Source organism: Gordionus sp. m RMFG-2023, chromosome 2 (genome assembly GCF_954871325.1).
Source record: "Gordionus sp. m RMFG-2023 chromosome 2, tfGorSpeb1-WG-v2, whole genome shotgun sequence".
Taxonomy (NCBI): Eukaryota; Metazoa; Nematomorpha; class Gordioida; order Chordodea; family Parachordodidae; genus Gordionus; species Gordionus sp. m RMFG-2023.
The window spans coordinates 26,295,933-26,318,237 of NC_088776.1; the positions used below are offsets into that span (position 1 = coordinate 26,295,933).

At 26.6% G+C, this 22,305-nt stretch overlaps 1 protein-coding gene across 3 annotated transcripts in view; it reads right to left on the bottom strand.

Annotated features, from left to right (window-relative positions):
• Positions 1-22,305, bottom strand: part of LOC135923203 (uncharacterized) — a 105,930-nt gene that overhangs the window by 12,953 nt on the left and 70,672 nt on the right. For 2 of the 3 annotated variants that reach the window (XM_065457825.1, XM_065457827.1), the window contains 10 exons: positions 20,077-20,412; positions 9,377-9,693; positions 9,102-9,222; positions 7,845-7,967; positions 7,682-7,781; positions 7,248-7,361; positions 2,334-2,464; positions 2,065-2,275; positions 1,927-2,025; positions 1,670-1,867 (listed from right to left, as the gene is read on the bottom strand). In XM_065457825.1, coding sequence (XP_065313897.1) covers positions 1,670-1,867; positions 1,927-2,025; positions 2,065-2,275; positions 2,334-2,464; positions 7,248-7,361; positions 7,682-7,781; positions 7,845-7,967; positions 9,102-9,222; positions 9,377-9,693; positions 20,077-20,412 — 1,750 coding nt within the window. The remainder of the gene's footprint in view (positions 1-1,669; positions 1,868-1,926; positions 2,026-2,064; positions 2,276-2,333; positions 2,465-7,247; positions 7,362-7,681; positions 7,782-7,844; positions 7,968-9,101; positions 9,223-9,376; positions 9,694-20,076; positions 20,413-22,305) is intronic. The other variant, XM_065457826.1, reaches the window with a different exon arrangement.

The following is a 22,305-nucleotide window of genomic DNA, read 5'->3' on the forward strand; positions in this document are numbered from 1 at the left end:
TGCGACAAAAGACAGCGTATGATGAACACATTCAAATGAGGGAATTCTAGGTTTCACAACCTGTATGGGTACATAATGAAATCAATTCCGGTTGGAGAGAAGGAAATATAAAATACAGAACTGGTAGATATTTTTATTTGGTAGAAAGTAAAGATAGAACAATACGAAAGCATGAGGTTCAACTGCGAAAACGGGATGTAGCGAAAGAAATAGAGAAGTCAGGGAAAGAGGAAGAAAATATGGAATCGGAAATAATTAAGAATTTGGAAAATATAGAAGGACCACCTATAGAGGGAGATAACGGCGAAACGGAAAAGACTAATGAAAATTCGGGTCCCCAGGATATGTTTTCATTACCTCGAGAACTAGAAACAACAATGAGGAGGAAATCACAAAGATCGAGGAAGACTACACATCGTCTGATAGAGGAGTTTAAAATCTTAAGTGTGGGGAAATATGATAAATGACATATAAGATGTTATTATAGTTGATACATTTTATATTACATTCTATTTGGATTATAATGATAATTGACATTATATTTATATATTTTCTAGTGAATGCAACAATAAAGTGATATGTAATATAATTTACTTTACTCAGTAGTGTAAATAGCTCGATTTAAACCGGTTTTTAAATAAAGCTAACTCAGTATTTTATACAGAAAAATTTTAACCACGTCTGAATATTTTGCTCATAGATGGTACAAGGGTTCTGACATCAATTAGCGAAACCTCGAGGTTTAAGCAATATTTTGAGGTTATAGATCCGTTTAACAACACTACTTCTCAAAGTTTTTATTCTTGGTAATTAAGATAATATTCTTTCATTGGTAGTACCAGTATGTAGAGTTGCCAAAATATATAAGTCTAAAATGTAAATAAAGTAAGGTCCTTTAATTTTGGCATAATTTTTAAATAAAATAAAAATTATTAAGTAAATATCCATTAAATTTAAATATGATGATATTTATGTTAAATTTTAGATATATAAAGTGACATAACTCCTAGACCCACGTTCAGCCCAGTCTATGATTTTGTACAAATATAAAACAGTCTGGTATCTACAGAAAGAAAATTTAAAAAAAAACCTTTTTTCTATGGCCATTTCCGGTTTTGGATATTAATAGGGTATCTATTACATTTATTTATATGCCATATAAGATCCATTATTATTCTATATAATAAAATTTTAATTATTGCATTAACTTAATATATTCTTAAGATATTTGAAAATTAATGAAGTGTATTTTGTCAAAGATGTACCATTTTTCTGCTCTTTAAACGCCCATATCTTAGCGAGTAGAGTAAGTTGAGTAAAAAAGTAAAATTTTATTTTTTTCTTAGTTATAGTAAATGCTATAAATAAAATTAAAATAATTCTGAGGGAGTCGGGTTGAAACCTTGGTTGATTTGATATGGAATTCATCATATATATTCATGATAATTTAAAATGATTTATATTTCACCAATAAGTTCCTTAGATACAATCATTAAATAAAATTAATATAAAAAATATATAACCCGCATATATTTATTTTAGAATCGGGAAATCATGAATTTTAATATTTAAACAGAGGATAATTTTTATATCACGGCATAATAATTTAATAAATAAGTAAACAAATATTAAGAAACAGGTAAATCTAAAAGAAATAATTTGATTTTACCAAGGTTAATCACTCGACTGCAAAATATATTGAACACATCATAATATTCGTAGTATTTCTCGGGTAACAAGGAATTGAAGGATATTATGGAATTAAAATCTTGGACTTCTTTAGAATCCTTTGGCTCAATAGGTAGCTCATTGATCACTGGTTGCTTCAGAATTGCATATTTATTAAGGGATGGCAATCTAAAAAGGTCTGAATAATTTGTTATCAATAATAGGAAAAATAAATTTTTTATTATGCTGTTTACGTACAATATAATGTCCGATAAATATGAGCCTCATGGAATAGAATAGCGTTTCTCCCGTTCTCGTTATAATTATCAAACCAGCTTAGTAAGCAATCAATTAAACCTAAATAATTCTAAAAAAATAATATAAATTTTAATCAACCTTTTAAATCAGGTGTAGATTTGGACACTGCTGGATAGGTTATCATTTGATAAATGTAACATATGATCAACTCTACTAAATTTGACTCATAAAACTTCTGGCAATTGAGTTTTAATATGCTTGCCATGCATTTAAGGATACACAACTTAGGATATCTCGATATTTGGTATAAGCGGAGTGTTTTCGAATCAGACAAATAGGAAGTAAATATCTTTATTGCAAGCATGCATATTTTAAATATTATAACGCAAATATAAAATTTATTTTACTTTTAATTCGTATGTAATAAACGTAACAATTGTCTTAATTTGTTCATATTCCAGCACAAGGTAATTGATCAATAGAGGGTGGAGTGTTGCAATTTCTAGGCATTCACTTATATTTTCGAGATATGAAAATGCTTTTATAAAAATTAAAAATAACACTTATAATAATTCATAGGCGGCTCTTAAATGCAGGGAAATATAAGCTTAAATTTCGATTAATGATTGAAGTTAAGCCATAAACCAAAAAAACAGTCGAATCAAGTCGGAATCCGTTTCATGTGAATATCAAAGTAGAATAATTTAATATTATATTATGGTAGTTAAGTTCTAGTATAGTTTTATTTTTTTTAATATTGTGCCTTATAAATTTCATAGTGTAAAAATATTCTTTAAAATATCTAGATAACTTGCAAAAATCATAATATGAACTGTTTTCAAACAATAACGTAAAATATTAGGAAAAACAACAATTTAATTACCCTACAAGTCCTGATACCTTATCTATCAAATAAAACTATTTATTTAATTCAGAGACCTGTATGTTTAGCCCGAACAGTGGCGTAGACAAGGGGGTGGGGGTTGAAACCCCCCATCACCCCTCAAAAAAAAATTTTTTTTAATTTTTTTTAATTTTATTTAAAAAACTGTTTCAATTTAGAAATAAAATAAATAATATATACGATATTAAAATGAAATATATTTTTATGAACCAATAAAATATTAAATAACAATTAAATATATATTGTAAATATATTTTTATTGTTTAATTAGATATTTTAAATTTAATAATAAAATTTAAATTGTTAAACTAAATTTAGATAGTTTTTAAAATTTTTATTTAATTCCCACATGGATATAAGAAAATTTTTACTAAATAAAGGTATATTTAAATTGATTTAGAAAATTTATGTAATTTGATTTAGAAATAACAAAATCCTCAAATGATGATGGTAATGGTATTCACTTTTATAATATCTTTTATTTATTGCAATTAGAAATACAACCAACATATCAGGGAAAACAAATGAGTTAGCTAAAATAAAATCATAAAATGATAATGGTATAATTCTAAATTATCATTTATAAGTTCTCTTAATTTTTTATAATTAGAAAAATTATGTATTATTAAAGAATCTGAGCTCTCAGTTGATTTGGCTGGAAAATCATCAAATGATGGTATGGTATTTTATAATATAATTGAGTTCTATTTTTTTATTTGTAAATTATATTTTTATTTGAGTTATTAAAATTTTGCAATGTGCTTTATTTAGTTATAACCCTTTTTTATATGAAAAGCTCATCATTTTGATTATTGTAAATTCCCAAATAATCTTTAGATATTACAACATTCACAAGCAGAGTTGGCAGTATTGTGAAAACTTGTATCTTAGATAAAAACAAATAATTTCCTTCTATGTCTTACCCTGTCTTTTAAATTTGAAATAGATAACTTGAATCTTTATTTAAGATATATTTTTAATAAACTATATTCTTTTCTTGTTGTGCTGCTCAAGTCTGAACTCTACAATTCACATTGAAATATATATTTTAAAATTTAAAAAAAATATAGAAAATCAATGTCCTCAAAAAGATATTTCATTATACTTAAAATTTCAGTTTAAAAATGAAAAATTGTTGGCTGTGGAAAATATTTTGGCACCTGAAAAATGCTATAAATTTCCATTGTCTTTGGATAAAAGAAACTTAACATTTCAAACATCGTGGCTTAACAAATATGCTTATTCAGCTAATGAAAAGGGAGCTTTTGTAAAGTGTGCGTCATTTTTTCACCAAGATATGTTGGACCCGGGTTACAAAAACTCAAAACATTGGTAAGTCAAGTATATACAAGATGGAAAGATGCTCTTGAAAATTTTAATTATCATCAACAAAATAAATATCATCTCAATTCTTGTGAGATATCTGATGCTTTAAAAGCCATCTCTATGAATCAAAAGATATCAATATCTAATGTATTGAATAAAAAAAAAATTGATATTGTTACAACCAACAGAGCCAGAATAATTATAATTGATGCAATCATTTGGCTAGGGAGGCAGGGCTTAGCATTAAGATCTCATAGAGTATCAGCTGGCCCCTTAACACTTTCATCTTCTTTAATGAAGGGAATTTTAAGGAATTGCTGAAACTTTTATGCAACAATAATGATAATTATATAAAGCTTTTTGAAAGCTCGGCTAAAAATGCCACCTACCTTAGTCCATGCATTCAAAATGAAATTATATTCATATGCAATAAGTTTATATTGAAAGAAATTTCTACAAAAGTGAAAGCATCACCATTTTTTAGTGTTCTGGCGGATGAGACATCGGATGTTAGTAACATAGAGCAATTATCCATAGCAATAAGGTTTATTGATATGGAATCGGGTCATTATAAAATGAAGGACTCTTTGTTCAATTTATTGATTTACATGACACTAAATCAGAGACGATAGCCAAAGAAATTTTAGCATCCCTTCAAGATCTAGATTTAAATCTAATGAGAGGCCAAGGGATATGATGGAGCTCCCTTAATGAGTGGTCATGTTAAGGGAGTGCAGTCAAGAATTAGAGAGCTTTATAACACCGCTTTGTATGTTCACTGCAGCTCACATTGCCTAAATTTGATGATATCCGAGGCATGTGATTCGAGACATCCGGAACAGTTTACGTAAATTTTTTTTAATTTAATTGGAATTTATTAGATTTTATTATGTATTATAGATATATTTTTATAATTTAATATATTTTTCAAAATTTAGAAACAATATCGTCGGTTTGTGACTTTTTCACACCACCCAAAAAGAGACAGTTATTTATCCGAACTGATGATATTGATTCAAATAATCCAAAAAAAACTAAAACGATTTTGCCCACCTAGGTTTTATCGAAAGACAACAATCAGTGAGACTCTTCATAGAATTATATGAAGTTATTTTTGCAGCACTCGAATCCTACGTATCCAGCAAAGAAAAGGATTCCTCAGATGCTGAAAATTTTTTACAGGCGACGAAGCCATAATTTTTAATATTAATTCAATGTGTATATTTTTTATTTAATTATACTTATGATTTTAGCAACTTCAAAAAATTAATTTGGATTTAAGAGAGGTTATGAATAGGGCAAAGGATATTGTTGAAATATTAACAAATATCAGAGAAAATGTGGATGAACAATTTCATGATATTTACAAGAAAGTAAAGAAGATCGCTAATTTGTTTGGGATTAAAATTTTTAAACTTAGAGTAGTTTCTAGACAGTCAAATCGCTTAAATATTGATGCCTCTTCGATTGAGGATTTTTATAAAATAAATATTTTTATCCCATTGACACATTTTTATTTCAATTAAAAGAAAGATTTATTAGTCATATTTGTATTTTAAAAAGTTTTTATTTTCTTCTGCCGGTTGAGTCTGAATTGTTGATTACACATGAAACGCGAGAAGATATTAAGAAAATCTCAGAGTTTTATTCTGATGATTTATCAGGATCGAATGATAAGTTACTTTATGATGTCGAATTTTGGTATAAAAATCTCGACAGAATAGAGTACTCTTTGAGACCTAAAAATGCTTTGCAGGCTCTTTCCATGTGTAATTGCACTTTAGATTCCCTGTCAAATATCAAAACATTACTTTTTATTTTAGCTACTTTACCGATTAGTACCTGCACCAATGAAAGGTCTTTTTCAACTTTGAAAAGGTTAAAAACCTATTTAAGAAATAGCACGGGTGAAAACCGTTTAAATGGATTAGCCCTAAAGAGATTATTCTAGATGAATTAGCCAAATCTCAGAGAAAAGTAGACCTCTCTTTATAAATTCAAATCTATGATTATCATATTTTCTTAGTCATAAAATTTTTATATGCAAAACTTAATTATAATGAATTCTTAGTCATAATATTTTTGTATTTTTAAAAGAAATATTTATAGATTATTTTGTATTAATTATAATTGTTAAATTATTTTTTAAAATACCGTACAAGAATTACTTATATTTTATTGAATTATATATTTTTTAAATATAGTTATTTACAATAAATTTTTAATATAATAATCTACATAAAAATTTCTACATTTTGAAATTTATTTTATTGTATATTATCATTAAAATAAATGCATAGTTAAATAAAGAGATTTTATTTATACTAAAGTATTTTAATAATAAATAAAATCTATATCTAAAATTTAAAAAAGAATTATTTTTAACACTCAATCAGGTATATTGAGTGATCTTAAAAAATGTAAGGTTCGGGGAGCAAATTTTTTTCTTTCTAAACTATATGAATTAATTTACAATTGACTAAACATAGATTAAATTTTTAGAATAATGTTTTCAGTGTTCAGTCGCTTATTAATCATAAATTTAGCCAAAATTGTTACTAATATTTTTTTTATTCATGCTTGTTACTATAGTGACAATACACTAATAAAGCACATAATATTGCCAATATTTAAAAGTAGAGTTTGGGGGCTTCGCCCCCCCCCCAAAAAAAAAATTTAAACCCCCCCCCCATGGATAAATCCTGGCTACGCCACTGAGCCCGAAAGTAGTATGATTTTAAAAATGAATTACAAGCGAAACCTGGTCGAGCCTTTTTTTTTACAAAACCTTGGACGATCGAATTGATATAAATTAATTAACTTGGAAAATCATATAATGAATCATTTAATTTTCTGCTCATATTTCCAATTTTCTTTTAAAATAATTTATAAAATATCGTAACAATTATTTATAATAACAAATTTTAAAAATCTCAGTCGGATATCAATAAATAAAAAGCCTAGGGGCCAAATTTAAAAATGGGAAAGTCCTTTAAATTCGGGCATAAAATTTGACCCTTGCAGGTCTCTGTTAATATAAAAACTCGGGAGAAAAATTAAGTGAAATAGCAAAACAAATTTTCACCGATACCTTTTATATCATTAGCGCCAATTACATCTATCGTTTCTTTATCGAAATTGTATTTCTTGATGTAGTTGTTGAAACAAGAATAAAATTTTGTGTTCAAAAGTAAGAAGAAATTAGCTTATAATATAAAATATAAATTATGCACATCATTAGTATTATATTTTTTAAGTTTTCTTAAAATAAATTCTGAAGATAATAACAAATTTGATCCTAACATTATTTTGATAACTTCTTATTTACATCTTCCTTTTTCTTAAACAAAATTAGATTTATTTTTTTTAGATAAGAATGGATAGAGTATTTTGAACTGATCAATACAATAATTAATTCATTCAAATAAAAGAAATTGGGGCAAATAACAGTTATTTTTTAGTAACAACAAATATTAGTCTATACATGTTGGTAATCTAAAAAATATAATATAAAACGACTCTTACATTCCAAAGTAAAATCGTTCTTAGAACCACGTGATATTTTTCTGTATAAAGATTGCTTTAAGGAGCAATACAAAATTTTTATGTGAGGCAAGGCAATTTCCTAAATGTAGAAAGTAAAAAAAGAAATGAATTCCGTATATTAAAATGTGCAAAAAATACTTACGGAGATGGTTAAAAATGAAGCTAATTCTTCAATAGGTGCAAGCAAAAATACCTGACCTAACCAAGGCGATGAAGCAGATGGGAAACTTTCTACGATATCCCGTAACATCGTTATCATACTTTCCTATAATGTAAAGTTAAATTACTTTATAAACTTTTTTGGTACATATTATTTGGAATAATTTAAGGTCCCCATAAAAGAAGGATAGAGCATTCGATATCATATATAGATTCGGTGCTAATCTAAACACTGATAATTAAAGACATTACTCCTATATTATTTTAATCGGGCAAAAGACCGTAACCTAATTTTTGTTTCGAGTAGTCCTGGTAATTCAATTTTTTATGGCATGATTTTTTAACAGGTTATAATATGATTTCTATTCATTAGCCAAAACATTAGTCTTTTCAAATATGGTGAATGGCATTCCTTTTATTTTAAACCAGGGATTTAAACCTTTTTTAAATTTGCCGGATTCAAATTCGGATTTAATTAAGTTATTTTGAAAAGGGTTAAATTTGGGTTCAGGTTTGGTAAAAACAGGTTCGGTTCAAAAATTTAAGTTAAAAATTAGTTTGTTTTTTCATGTTAAAATTATTTTATATTTTAAAATAATGCACCAAACATTCAATATTTAAAAAAATCAGCAAATAAAATAATTGTTTCAAGATTCAAACTATTACATTCATTCAAATTTAATTTTATAATTTGTCTTTGTAATATAATATACATATCCTTTAAGAAATATAGAAAATATAATCAGAATATATACAGGGTTTGCCGTTGTTTTTGTATAGAAACTCCTATTATGAGAGCACATGTAAACAACATTTTTTAAAATAATTTGTTCTCATTTAATTTGAACATCATGGTAAAAAAAAATAAAAAAAATATCATTACTCCTATTTTTACTATCAAATTCCCATTTAAAACTAGCATCTATAAAAAGTCTAATTTTTAACACTAGACTTATTAATTATTCAATAAAATCATTTAAAAATTTTCTAAATAAATTTATTTGCTTTAAAATTTGTTCATTGATATAAAAAAAACATGAATTAAATGTAAATCGCATGTGGATAAGTAGTTGAAACTTGGAAGAACATATAGTATTGATAAATTTTTAAGTACTCTTTTCAAACATAACGAGTTTTTTCGAACTAATGTTTAGATTATATATTTTATCAATGGACGTATACCTTAAATTAACTTATATTTTCAACATATAATAAATTATCAAGTTACAATTTGGTATACTTTATCATATAATTCAATGTCAAGAGGGCGGCTATCGTTATCATTTTTATTAAATTTTTGACTTTCTTCCGGATATAGAGTTATGATAAATTTACGTAAGCTTTCTAAATCAAAACTTGATCTGTCATTATTTTTAAAATATGAAAAAAAAATTTTTGTTTATATAAATAAGAAAATATACTTTATTAGTATAATTGGGAATGTTTATAATGGCAAATATTAAATATATGATTAATACACAATATAAAATATTAACAAATATGTTTAATGGTAACTTTGTAAATGGGACAGTTTTTTCACATTCTTCATAGAACTGTATTAAATTTTGTGATGAGAAATGATGTTTTAAGGACATTGAAAACAAAATATCCTCATCGTTAATATCATTTCCGTGTTTATCAACAAATTTTTTCCATTCGCTAAAAAGCATATTTCGAGCCAAGTATCTAACATAAGCGGAGCCCGGAATAAAAATAAAATGCCGAAATAAGATGTGGAGCATATAAGGTTTCATCTGAGGAGACCAAGGTTGTTCCGAAAAGGTTAAAAAATCAAGACATTTTTTCAACACCAGATGATGAGTAGGTAAATTCTAGATTTAATTTATAAAAAATAAAATTTATTTTTATGAAAATTCGGAAGCCGATATTAAGAGAAAGGTAAAATATTATATTCTCGTCATATTTATTTAATGTCAGGTATATTAAAAAAGTTTTTTTTAAATTTGAGTCATGCATCGGACCTTCCATTTGATAGATATTATTTAAAAATAATATAACAACTTTTGTTAATTTTCTTTAAATAATTTTTAAGAGGTACCTTACCTCCTTCTCAACATAATGTATTGCCTTAACTGAAGTTTGTGTCATAATCCGATTTCTTTGAATTGTTATTACATAAAATATTAATTATAACAGTGACGAAGCGTCAAGTTTGCTACTGGGGAAGCAACTGAAAAATATTTTTTATTTTTATTGAACCCATACAAAAAATTAAAATTTACTAATAAGCGGAGTTTTTAATTGAATCGTCGACTGTAAATGAAACCCACATTCACTGAGGTAGGGGAGACCAGGGCTAGTCGGCGCAAGGGGCTTGTCGGTTCAAAGATTTTATTTTAAAACCAGTAACGATTAAAAGTTGAAATTTTGTTCTAAAATAGAAACTTATAATATCCATATTTGGGGATAAAAATAATTTATAAAATTTAGCTATTTAAATTTTTATCTGTTATGACATGTTTTTGACGTGAAAATTACAATATTTTCACTTAATATTATTAGGTTGTATTTAAAAATTAAAAGTTTAAACATGACAAAATGGACATTATATGAAAGTTAAATATCTATTTTAATATTTGGGAAAGTTTCAGATTGATATCTAATGCTTAAATATATGTTAAAAAAATCATATTAGTAATATTACCACCATTGAGGTTAGTTGAATCGTGGCTTGTCGGCGCAATCAATCAATTAATATTTATAATATAATGGTAAGTAAATATATCCGCAAAATTCAAAATCGAAAGATTTTGAATAAATCTGATTACGAAGAAGCTATTAAACTATATGAAAATAATAACTCATCAAGAAAAGTATCATCTATTACAGGTTAAAATATAATATAATATGTAGTGTATATATAATAATAATTATTATATAAATTCATTAATATAATTTTTCATAATATACATTTCAATTTTAATATGATATCAGACCTAAATAAATATCTTGCAAACTAAAATCTTCATATATATTGTAATAATATAATATATATTTTGTAATATATATTGTGATATTATAATATATATTGTTATTATATATTGTCATAGATATAACATACATTTTTAGTATATAAATTTTAATCTGATAATAAGATCAATTATTTAAAATGAATTATACAAACACATATTTTTATACATTTCTATTATAATTTACAATAAATATGATTTAAATTAATACATTTTATTGAATATGAATTTAGTATATATAAATATTAGCCTGATAATAAGATCAGGCTTAAAATTTATATATATATAGTAAACTAATATTTTTTATATAAATATATTATAATTGGCAATTTATAATATGATTCAAATTAAAACATTTTATTGGATATGAAAATTTTAGTGATATAATTTTGACCTGATAAAAAGGTCATATGATATTATATATTTAAATATAAAATTAGAGATAAATTTTGAATAAATTTATTTTTTATTTTATTACGTATACCGACAACAAATTTTTTAAGAAACTATAAAAAATATATAATTTCTGGAACTATGCCCAAGATAGGCCAAAATAATAAACAAAAAATTTTTGATGATGATGAAGAAAATAAAATTGTTGATTACCTTTTACCTGTAGTAAGACCTTCTATGGATTATCCGTTAGGTATTAAAAAAATTATAATATTATTTAAATATTTATACATTAGATAAAGATTCAAGCTTATTATCATGCAATTCAATTAAACAAAAAAATACCCAAATCATGGAATTAATAAAAGGCTGGTGAAGAATAATTTTCTTCATTTATGAGAAGAAATCCAAGATTATCTCTAAGATCTCCTGAGGCTACTAGTTTAGCTGGAGCTGCTAGTTTTAATCAAGAGGCTGTTCTATATTTTTTTAATCTATACAAGGGAATACTAGATCAACATGAATTAAGACCTATGTCAATTTATAATATGGATGATACAGGCTTAACAACAGTGCAAAATCCATCAAAAATTGTTGTGCAGAAGGGTCAAAAACAAGTCGGAGCCATCACTTCTGCAGAGCGAGGCACTCTAGTGACAATGGCGCTGGCTGTTAATGCCTTAGGGAATTATCTTCCCCCAATGTTTATTTTTCCACGAAAAAAATTTTATAATCATTTTATTAGAGACGGTCCTCAGGGATGTATTGGTGCATCCAACGGATCAGGGTGGATGCAAGAGGATGAATTTATAATGTTTTTAAGTCATATTGTTTCTCATATCAGATGCAGCCAGAAATATAAAATTTTGCTTATTTTGGATAATCATATATCCCACCAATCTTATCATGCTATTCAATATAGTATATATAATGGGATAATACTTCTATCTCTTCCTCCACACTGCACTCATAAATTGCAGACAGTATATGGACCTTTAAAAAAATTTTATAATAAAGGTATAGATTCGTGGATGCGAAATCATCGTGGGATCTCTCTTTCCCTTTATGATATTCCCTCTATTATAAGGATATTTTACCTTTGGCAGCCTCCTCAAGAATATTCAAAATGGATTTGAATCTTGTGGAATATACCCATATAATGAAAATATTTATCAGGAGGAGGATTTTATTCCTTCATCAAATTCGTTTTTATTAGGAGAAAGTCTTGGAAATCATCCTTCAGATTCCTCAGTTATTTCCTAGCTCATCAATCGATTCTCTTCCCAAAATTTTTCCCTCTTCCTAGCCCCTCATTTACTTCTATTAATCTTCCTATCCCTTCAAACATTAATCTCCCAGGCCCATCATCTATACCGATCTCTATTTCTCATAATTCGCAAAATAAAGTAATAAGGAAAAAAAAGGCCGTGATCTTGACCTCATCCCCATTCAAGAGGGAAGTTCTTTTAAAAGAGAAGAATAAAAAACCAAAAAAAAAATATTGTTAAAAAATTAATCAAAGATGTATGTATTATTTGTAAACAGGATTATAAAAATTTCCATAATTTTGAAGATTGGTTTCAATGTAGAGTATGTAAAGGTTGGGCGCATGGATCCTGTGCCAAAAAAGATTGTTATTTTATTTGTTATAATTGTAAATAGAACATTATATAAATAAAGAATTATAGTTATATATTAAAATCTGAAAAAAAAAATTTTTGTCTCATAGGAAGCCTAATAAACCACTTGATTCGACTAGCCCCATCGATGAACCGACTAACCACGGGTTTGGGGCTACTAGGTTCAAAAAATGACTTTTACTAAAACTTTTTTAGAGAAAAAAATATTAGATATTTAAAAAATATAACAGCATATATTTATAGATAGATGTTTAAGGTATCGATTGGTATTTTGTAAGATTCTATATGATAATTATTTTCGGAGCTATGATGATTTTGACAAAAATTGCGCCGACTAGCCCTGGTCTTCCCTACTCATATTTTTCATAAAATGAAAGTTTTGATTTCTTTAAGTTTTGTAAAATTGGTTTTTGTCTTCCTTTTTTAATAATCAATTTCTTCACATCAAATAGAAATTTCTTGAGCTAAATGATATTTTAAATAAATTTTCAACAACACAATTGCAATTATTAGGCATTTTAATTTAAAAGAAGAAATTTTTTTAAAAAGGAAAGATAATAAAATATAAAAAAATTCTTCCTTTATTTATTTAAAAAAATAAGCATCCTTTTATTTGTTTCCCTAAGGCTTTTTTTTAACGTAAAATTACACAATACATATGCATGATTTTCTTTTTATTTATTATTTAAGAATAGTTTTACAGAATTGTGATATTCGGTTTTCCAATGCAAATAATAGAATATCAAGATTAAAAAATCGAACTAGAATAATAAAATTGAAAATCCATTTAAGACTTACACTAAAAATTGTAAACTTAAAATCATCCACTTCCCACTCTTAATAATTATATACTGAAGTTCTCGGGTATAGGCTTTTGTTTTGCCCAACTACTTTCCTTAGTCTATGGTGGTTTAAATAAAAGTTCTATTACTGTTGTGCGTACAAGTACGTGCGGCTTGCCAACAGACGTGTAGAGGGCTACTCATTTTAATTTTTCATCCAACTTAATTTAATCCAGCTAGGTATCTAGCGTAGCTCTGTTGAACCTTCAACGTTAAAGGGCATGAGCGCTATAAATCATGTGTACACGTAAAAAAATAAGCAATTTTATATTTGCTTCTCGCACAGCATGTATATTTTTTCAACATAGTAAAAAAAAATATATTAATTTTTTAACGTAGTAAAAATAATATTAATTTTTTTAAGATAGTAAAATAATAACGTAGTGTAAATAATATTAATTTTGTATTAAGAATAATTTTTAAAGCGAATACATTACCGCGAATACAATATCGCGAAACAACTATCGCGAAGAAATAATAGCGATAATTGCTAATAATGACTAATTTATTTCGAAACATTTTTTTATAATTATATTATTGAATAATATTTTTAAAAAAAATAGGATTGTGACGATTTTGCACTCAATTTTGAAATAAAACTAAAATAACTTATTATCAAATGATTTATTTCCATAATAATTTTTTGGAAAAAAACAGATGGAAGGGGGAATGAAAATATAGTTTTTATTTTTTAATAAGGATAAATATTTATAAATAAAAAAAACGGATGTAAAATAAAGTTATTTATAGTATAAATATTATACGTGATATTAAGCGCACTAGCCCTAAGATGTCATATATATATCAAAGATATATATATAACAGAGCAACGCTTGGTTCTCTTATAAGAGCCCATCTAACTGGGATAAAAAGAGGAAATATTTAACTAAATAAGAGAAAACCATCCACGTTTTTTGGGCAGGCCGCAGTTACCTGTGCGCGCAAGAGGCAAAGCCCCTTACTTAAACGCCCATGGGAAAGTAAAAGGAGAGGTCAAAAGGCCCATGCCGGATTAAATAAAAGTTTATTTATGGAGGGGCTATATTGGCTATGTTAATTTTACTTTCAATTTGCATTGTGAGAAACCTAGAAATAAGAAATGATTATAATATTCATCTATCGTAAATAAAAAGCCCATGCCCGATTAAAATAAAACTAGATTATGGAAGGATAATATTGGCTATATTGATTTTATTTGAAATAATATTGAGAAATAAATAATAACTCAGTTTAAATAAATATATTAACATAATGTTAGAGTAGTATGCTAAAACTAAGGTTAAAGAAAACTTACGTTGAGCAATAATAAATCGAATAACCATCCAATGAGTGTACAGTATTAGGTTTAGGAATATAAAGGTTATGTTGAAAAATTTTGGAATGGGCTTGAAAATGGTAAAGAGGAAAATGAAATTTCTAAAACCTCCCAAAGGGATTGAATGAATACATAGGAAAAACTATCGATCTATAAGGTAGTTGGTTTTCATTTTAAGAAGTTTATTGATTGAACTTTTATTATTATTCAGATGTGTAAATTGAGTTAGGCTTATATTCAAATTCAGAATGTCAAATATCGTTTTATTTAACCAGTATGTTTTATAATTACAGTATCTTTTGTTTTTGTAGATCGGTAGCCAGTCCAGAGCTTCATAGGCCAAATTATTTCCCGCATTTCTCAGAATATGCGCAAATAATTGAATTCTTCTTTTCTTTAGCTGTACTGCGACTGGAATGTGTTTGGATAGTTTCCATAGACTAATATTTATAATGACTCTAGGATATATATATCCATTTATAAGTCTTAGGCATCTATTAATAAAGACTTGAAGTTTTTTAGTTTGAGTTTTATATACATCCCAGATATCGCTTCCGTATTGTTAAAGATAAAAAAAAGTTTTTCTTTAAACCCCCTCTTTTATTATGTTAAAGATAAAAAAGTTTTTTTATCCCCCTCTTTGATAATTTTTTCATAACAATATTAAATATGATAGGAGACAGAACACATCCTTGTTTAACTCCTTTATGTACCATAAAGGAAGGAGATTGGACATTCTCTACTTTAAAGGTAGACATCAGTGAGCCATAATGATTTCTGAGAATTCTTATTATGTTTAAGTCCACACCTATATCTGTTAAGATATTCCATAGAACTTCTGGCTTGATGCCATCAAATGCTTTTTTTAAATCTACAAAGATGAAGAAAAAAGGTAGTTTATATCTGAAACATTTTTGTAAGGTAATTTTTAGCGCTAAAATAGGTTGAAGGATGTTTCTACCTGGTCTGTAAGCGCAAATGTTATTTGATAATAAATGGCTAGTAGAGTTTACTATTCTATCTTTTAGAAGTACCATGAAGACCTTAGATGCTATAGACGTCAGCGCAATCGCCCTATAGTCATCAAAAGTGGATGGATTGGAAACTTTTGGGAAGTTGCAAATAAAGGATATGTTCCATTCTTTTGGAGTAACACCTGAAACCCAAATTTTATTAAACATCTTTAGTAAAAATACTGAGATATAATCTGGAGCGACTTTTAAGTGTTCCGCTCTAATGCAATCAAGTCCGGCCGCCTTGTTACTTTTCAGTTTTAGTATAGCCTCCTTAATCTCCGACGTAGTAAAATTTGAGTTGGTGGAGAGTAGGTCATTCTCCGTAGGAAGTATCACATGATTGGAGTTGAATATTTCAGAATAATGTTCTAACAATAATTTCATTTGTACTTCAGGGTCTCGAATGATATTATCACCAATTTTTAATCTGGGAAGACATTTAAAATTTGAAAGTTTTCCGAACATTTTCAATTTCTTATAAGCATCAAATAATCTGTTGCATCTCATATCTGCAATTTCATTTGCTCTATTGGCCACATATTTCCTTCTATCTGACCTTAGAAGTCTCTGTATAGTTTTCCATAGATACACATCTCTATAGCTTTTGGTTTTTAGTTCCGCTATTTTGGATTATGTGGTCGGGGATATCTATTCTTTAGGGGGAGGGCCTTTAATTTTGGTAAAATTCTTACAGTTGAGTAATAGGATGTTTTTGAAATTACTCCAGCAGCTTTCCAGGGTTGAATTTCGATTAGTTTGCATGAAACAATTTATTTCTAGAGAGAGCTTAATCGAAATTTCATCTTTGACTAATGGACATTTTAAATTATTATAGTTTTCCCGAAAGCTTAGTTGGCGGGGAGCTACTCTCTTAGATGCATATAAAGTATTTTTGTTTCTCCACAATTCACTATTGATCATTAAATGTCCTTTCACCATTTTGTGGTCAGAGATGTTGACTGTAGTAATCGCTCTCACATCCAAAAACCAGTTGTGAATGTTTGACAAAATAAAATCAATTTGTGATGAATATTTATTTCTATAGAAATTAAAAATATGTTGAATCTTATGTTGATAAAAAGTATTTTGTATTTTAAGGCCCTTACTTTTAGATAGTTCTAATAAAGACAAGCTGTCAGAATTATTTTGGCAAGATAGCGTAGCATTACCAATAGTGTTGTTTGTTAAGTAAGACTCCATTTTACCGATTTTAGTATTGAAATCGCCAAGAATAATCAGGTTGTATCTCTTGGGTAGTGAAACAAAAATGTTGTTTAATAGTGTTGTTAAACTACCTATCTTTAGTCGACTATAAAACAGCTTTAGCCATATTTTTATCCAGAAATATTCTAGTCAATCCTCAAGTTGAGACTAAACTTAGAAGCTTAATTCAAAATTTTAGTCTAAAGTTCTGAATAAGAACACAATAGAGATGGTCAAAGTTTGGTAATTTAACAACACTATTGTTTAACTCATCAAAAAAAGCATTCTTTCCCTCAGGGTTGGGGGCGAGTAAATATTTATGATGATAGTAGGTTTGAAGGCTGTATTAATGTAAAGGGCTGCCATTCTTTCCGAAATAGGGATAAACTTCCTGATATATTGGCAGATATTATTTTTAATTAAAAATGCTACTCCGGATCATTTATTCATATTAGTTCCAGAACTTAACAATGTAAAATCTTTAAATACAGCTTTTAAGTCATTGCACATATGGGTTTCTTGTATGGCGATTATGTCCATATTCTCATTAGAGAGTAATTTAGTAAGGATAGAGATTTTATTATAAAGACCGTTTATATTATAAGTGGATATAATTGTCCCTTAATTTCGAACATGATAAAAATATTATAACTTCTTTAAAAAATAAATTTTGAGGAGAAACGAGACGTTAGGCTTACTTTAAGAATTATTTTAATTTTTACTATTATTTTTGTTAATCTTATTTAAGAGTGTTGTTTTGTTTTCCTTATTTTGAGAAAGTATTAAGAGAGAAATGGGACGGTAAGATTTCTTTAAGAAATTATAAGAAACTAGTGGTTTAAAGATATATATTGACGATTAAAATGAAAACATGTTAACGATTAACATTCATGTAAAATGATAATGTTTATAGAAATAATTATAAAAAAAAGAGCATATAAAGCGTTATTGAAGTATCCTTTTGTTATTTTTCGATTTTGATAACATTTGTCAAAATTGTAGTTATGTATGCATGTGTTTAATTATATCGTTAATGTGTTCGAAAGGGAGAGAGAAAAGAAAATTTAAAAAAAAAAATTTTTTATATTCAGTAAATCTAAAGGAGCAATATGTATATTTCATAAATACAAATATTAATCAGGCGGCGCCTAAAGAAATTTGAAATAAGAATGCGCCGAACAGCGTAATATAATGAAAGATAAATGTAACGTTAAGCTATAGAATTACTTCTAAAACTTCCAAGAAAGTAAAAGGTTTACATTGTTAAGTTCTGGAACTAATATGAATAAATGGTCCGGAGTGGCATTTTTAATTAAAAATAATATCTGCCAATATATCAGGAAGTTTATCCCTATTTCGGAAAGAATGGCAGCCCTTTACATTAATACAGCCTTCAAACCTACTATCATCATAAATATTTACTCGCCCACAATCCTGAGGGAAAGAATGCTTTTTTTTGGTGAGTTAAACAACATTATTGATTCACTACCCAAGAGATACAAGCTGATTATTCTTGGCCATTTCAATACTAAAATCGGTAAAATGGAGTCTTACTTAACAAACAACACTATTGGTAATGCTACGCTATACAAAAAAAAGTTAAAAATAAATGGGTTTTTGTGCCGGGTCTGTGCTCAGAGCAGGCATAAGCAAAATTAACAACTCTAGACCAGCCTATTATGATTTTTCGAATAAGTTGACTGACCCCACGCAATGTAAAATATTACAAAAAATCAGGTTCGACCAATTAAAATTTTATGAAAACTTTTAAAATACTATCTTATACAACTAATTTTTGATATTTTTTTAAAATATTTGATGGTTTTTATTTTATAATTAATCAACTTCATAATTTTTAAAAAAAATATATTAAAAAAACATAAAAAGCACTCATTCTATAAAAATAGAATTGGGGCTACAAGTTCCTAAAAAATAAATTTTATTTTTGATGCCGTGAGAAGAAATAAGCTGAAAGAGTTTGGACATGTTGAACGGAAGGCAAGAGATGATTGGGTATAGATGACGTTGTTTAGAAGTTGAGATAACAAGACCTAGACGGCAACCAAAAATAAGCTGTATGAAAGTGGTAGAGAATGAAATGTTAGATTTGATCAGTGGCGATACCCAAGAGAGAGAGGAAAATGGAGAAAGATGATAAAAAGGGTCAAAACGACGAGTATGATGTGATTTACTTATGTTAATTTAATATTGATTTTTAAGGAATACTCAAAAAAAGTTCATATATTTTCTGATGGTGATATCATTAATATTAATGAAGAGTAATGGGCAGAATAAAGCTGATTGAATCTAGACTTCGAAGCACTATGAAAAATCGTTTTCTAAAAATTGAAGTTAAAAAAACCATTTAATCTCTTTTCTTGACATTTATTCACTTAGCCCTTTCATTGCTTTTTTTCAGAATATTAATATATTTTTTTTATATCATTTAAGGTCCATTCTCAAAAATAATAAAATACCAATTTTTTTTTGTATATAACTAAAATCTATTTGCATAAAATATAAAAATTATATTTTTAAATTTTTAGTTAAATTTTATTTTAAATTGTGCAATAAATACACCTTTTATCTTGAATATGTAATTAAGGGGGGAGAAGGGTGAACAAATTTTAATAGCTTATTTTTAAGAGGGTTTCATGGGTTTGGGGGAATCTAGGAAGCCCTGATTGTGACCATCTAAAAAATAATTGTCCTAAAAAAGGTCAGGACAGGACTATAATTTAATTTTAAATAATGTAATAAGATGAGGAATTAAAATAAATTATATATGAGTTAGAAATAATTATTAATTTTTAAACCTTTATAGTATAATACTCTTGAATCTCTTTGATTATCGAAGGGAGCAGGTGATAATTTATACGATTAAATAGATAGACTAAACTCGTATAAGGAATATAACAGAATTTTTTGGAGAACACTATGATAAATTCGAATATAATAGGATCCCGCCAATTTAATATGATTTGCAGAATATTATTATCTATCAAACCACGAGCTAAGAGGAAGAGGGAATCTTTTTGCGTAAGATCGTCAAAAAAAGCCTTTGTTATGGGCGAATCATTTTGTAAAGTGATTAAATCCTTTGGTACAAAATTTAAGGCGTAACTTGATTGCGATTTATTGGATATCTCTAACTTTTTTTTATTGCAAATTTAAATGAATGCATAAAAATAAGATTATAAAATAATATTCGACATGAATCACTTAAACTATTAATTTCTTAAGATTGAGCTGATTTTTCAATAACTTGCTCTGTTAGGGGACAAACCTATGTGTATTTAGAAAAGCTAACTCATTCAATCTATTTTTTGATATGGTACTTTTAAGATAGTTAATTCTTCATTAAGAAAAAGTCCTCTCATTTGTATATGTGCTCATGAGTATTGTGGCCAAAATATATAATAATTTTAAATATTATATTTGAAAAAATCTAGAATAAAGTATATAGATATGAGCACTAAGCCAAATTGATTTATATTCATTATTTTTTGGATAAGAATCATGATTTATGTATTTTTTAAAAAAAATGATTCTATTTTAATTTGATTTACCTTTTAAAAAAAATTTTTGCACAATTAATTGTTAGATTTAATGAAAAAAATGATTTCATATACAATGTTAATCTTGAAATTATTTTTTTGATATAATAACTTATAAAATATTATTATATTTAAGGAGATATAAATAATCTCTGATCTATAACTATTTCAATTTGCCCCAATTTAAATAAATATTGATATTTTAAATTCTATAATAATATTCATTAATTAAAATAATCCAACATTAAATTATTTTTATTCATATATTATATAATTAGTAGGCCTATTCAAAAATAATTCGAATAATTACGAATACGAATAATAAATTATTTGTTTTATCTGAATACGAATAATCATTTATTCGATTCGAATAAAACGAATTATTCGTAATATTTAATAAATTGTTTAATAAATCTTACATTTGTCATTTCTATTTGTTGACCTGCCAATCGGACAGGTGATGTGTTTGTGTTTATAAAAATTCTAGCACAAATTTAAAAATTTCTGAAGTGAAAATTTAAATTTTTATTTGCCACATATTTTGAATCTCACGAAAAGTTTATTTTTTGAATCTCATAATAAATTATATTAAAAATTACACAAACCAGATGTACATAAAAATATATTACATTTCTACAATAATTATTGTTAGCTAGCCTAATTATGTTAGAGGAGAATGCTTCTGATGAAATTATGCTTGATGTTGAAGATGAGAAAATTTCCTCACAAAAGAGAGCAATCATATGGTACAATATCAAATCCTTAAAAATAGTGAAACTGCTTGCAATCATTGCAAGAGTATTATAAAATGTAAAGGCAAAACAACAACTCCTTTCATTAATCATTATAATAGGTTTCATTCACACCTTAGTAAAAAAAATAATAAAATTGACATTTTTTTAAAGTCTACACCAAATTCTAAAAATTAATTTTAAGGATAATTTATTAAAATTATTTATAAATCATAATATTCCTTTTAAAATTATTAATTCTAATGATTTTAAAAATTTTATAAGTGATCTTGACTGTTCTGTAAAATCAATATGCTCCAATACTCTTAAATTGCACATGTAAAACATTTGCAGAAAATGAACAATTGGTAAAGGAAATAATATCTAAAAATAAAAATCAGATTAATTTTTCATCTGACATTTGGACTAGCCCAACACAGGTTATTTTTTTAGGGCTAACAGCCCATTTTATTGATGATAATTTTAAAATAAATAACATAATTTTGGATATCAGTCCAATAAATGAAACACATTCAGGTGAAAATATATTTAAAGCCTTTGTCAAAATAATTAAAAATTATAATTTAGAGAATAAAATTTTTTATATAACTTTAGATAATGCAACTAATAATAAAACTTTTATTGATACATTTTCTTTAAAATAACCTTAATAAAAATAGGGCACATCCCATGCTTTGCCCATGTCATTAATTTTATATCCAAAGAAATTTTAAAAATTTTAGACCCTTCAATTCTA